The sequence below is a fragment of the Volvox carteri genome (assembly GCF_000143455.1).
Source record: "Volvox carteri f. nagariensis unplaced genomic scaffold VOLCAscaffold_78, whole genome shotgun sequence".
Classification (NCBI taxonomy): domain Eukaryota; kingdom Viridiplantae; phylum Chlorophyta; class Chlorophyceae; order Chlamydomonadales; family Volvocaceae; genus Volvox; species Volvox carteri.
In genome coordinates, this window is record NW_003307621.1 from 571,486 (window position 1) to 572,286 (window position 801).

An 801-nucleotide genomic window follows, 5' to 3' on the forward strand; every position below is an offset into this window, starting at 1 on the left:
ATGTCCGTGACCTTCCTCGCGACAGAGACGACTGCTCATTGGAGTTGCCCAAGACCTTCCAGATCGACCGCATTCCACCTGGCAACGAGAATCACTGCGTACACCAAATTTCAACTCTCCAAGACCCCAGTGCGACGTTGCGTCGGCGTGAAGCAAGGGCCCCCATTGTCAACGCTTCTAATCAACGCAGTCAAGCTCACATCGTCTTCCGCTGCCGGTGAGTGACGCCGGATGCACGGCGCCCGTACATGTCGTACGTTAGTTAGAACGCGCCTAGATTTCCGGCCGTGAGGCCGTTACACGTCGTATCAAGGTCGGCCATCGTTCTTGGATTCTATGGGTGAAGGCGCGTTGCAAATGGATAGACGAGTTGGTGGCGGAGGGGGATTTCGGTATGAAATTGTTGTACCTTGGTAAGGTGCGGCGTGTAGGGAGTACGGCATGAAGGTCTTTCCCCGTATGTTCACTGCGTGGGTGCCACTTTGTGTCCGTTCGTGATGTAGTGATGTCGTACATACGTTCGGAGCAAAGTTTCTTGCTGTGGGTGTTTCGTGGCGCGGTGTTTTTCTCCTGTCGTGCCGGCAAGCAGCAACAGCGACAACGACAGCAAAAGCACAAAGGCAGCAAACTGCAAAGATAAGGTCAGCAAACTCAGATAGAAGCTGCAAAGCCGGCCGATGGATATTGTTGCGGTGTTCAGTGGCTTGTATTTGTGCGCAATTGTATGTATGTATGTTTGTATGTAGGTGTTCAAATGTGGGTGAAATGTGCTCTCTCGCGCGCGCGTGTGTGTGTGTGCAC

The 801-nt window shown here is 53.1% G+C and overlaps 1 protein-coding gene across 1 annotated transcript in view; it reads left to right on the forward strand.

Annotated features, from left to right (window-relative positions):
• Window positions 1-801, forward strand: part of VOLCADRAFT_98894 (uncharacterized protein) — a gene marked incomplete at both ends in the record, with an annotated part of 9,934 nt that continues 9,133 nt past the window's right edge. The window contains one exon of the mRNA XM_002957705.1: window positions 1-217. Coding sequence (XP_002957751.1) covers window positions 1-217 — 217 coding nt within the window. The remainder of the gene's footprint in view (window positions 218-801) is intronic.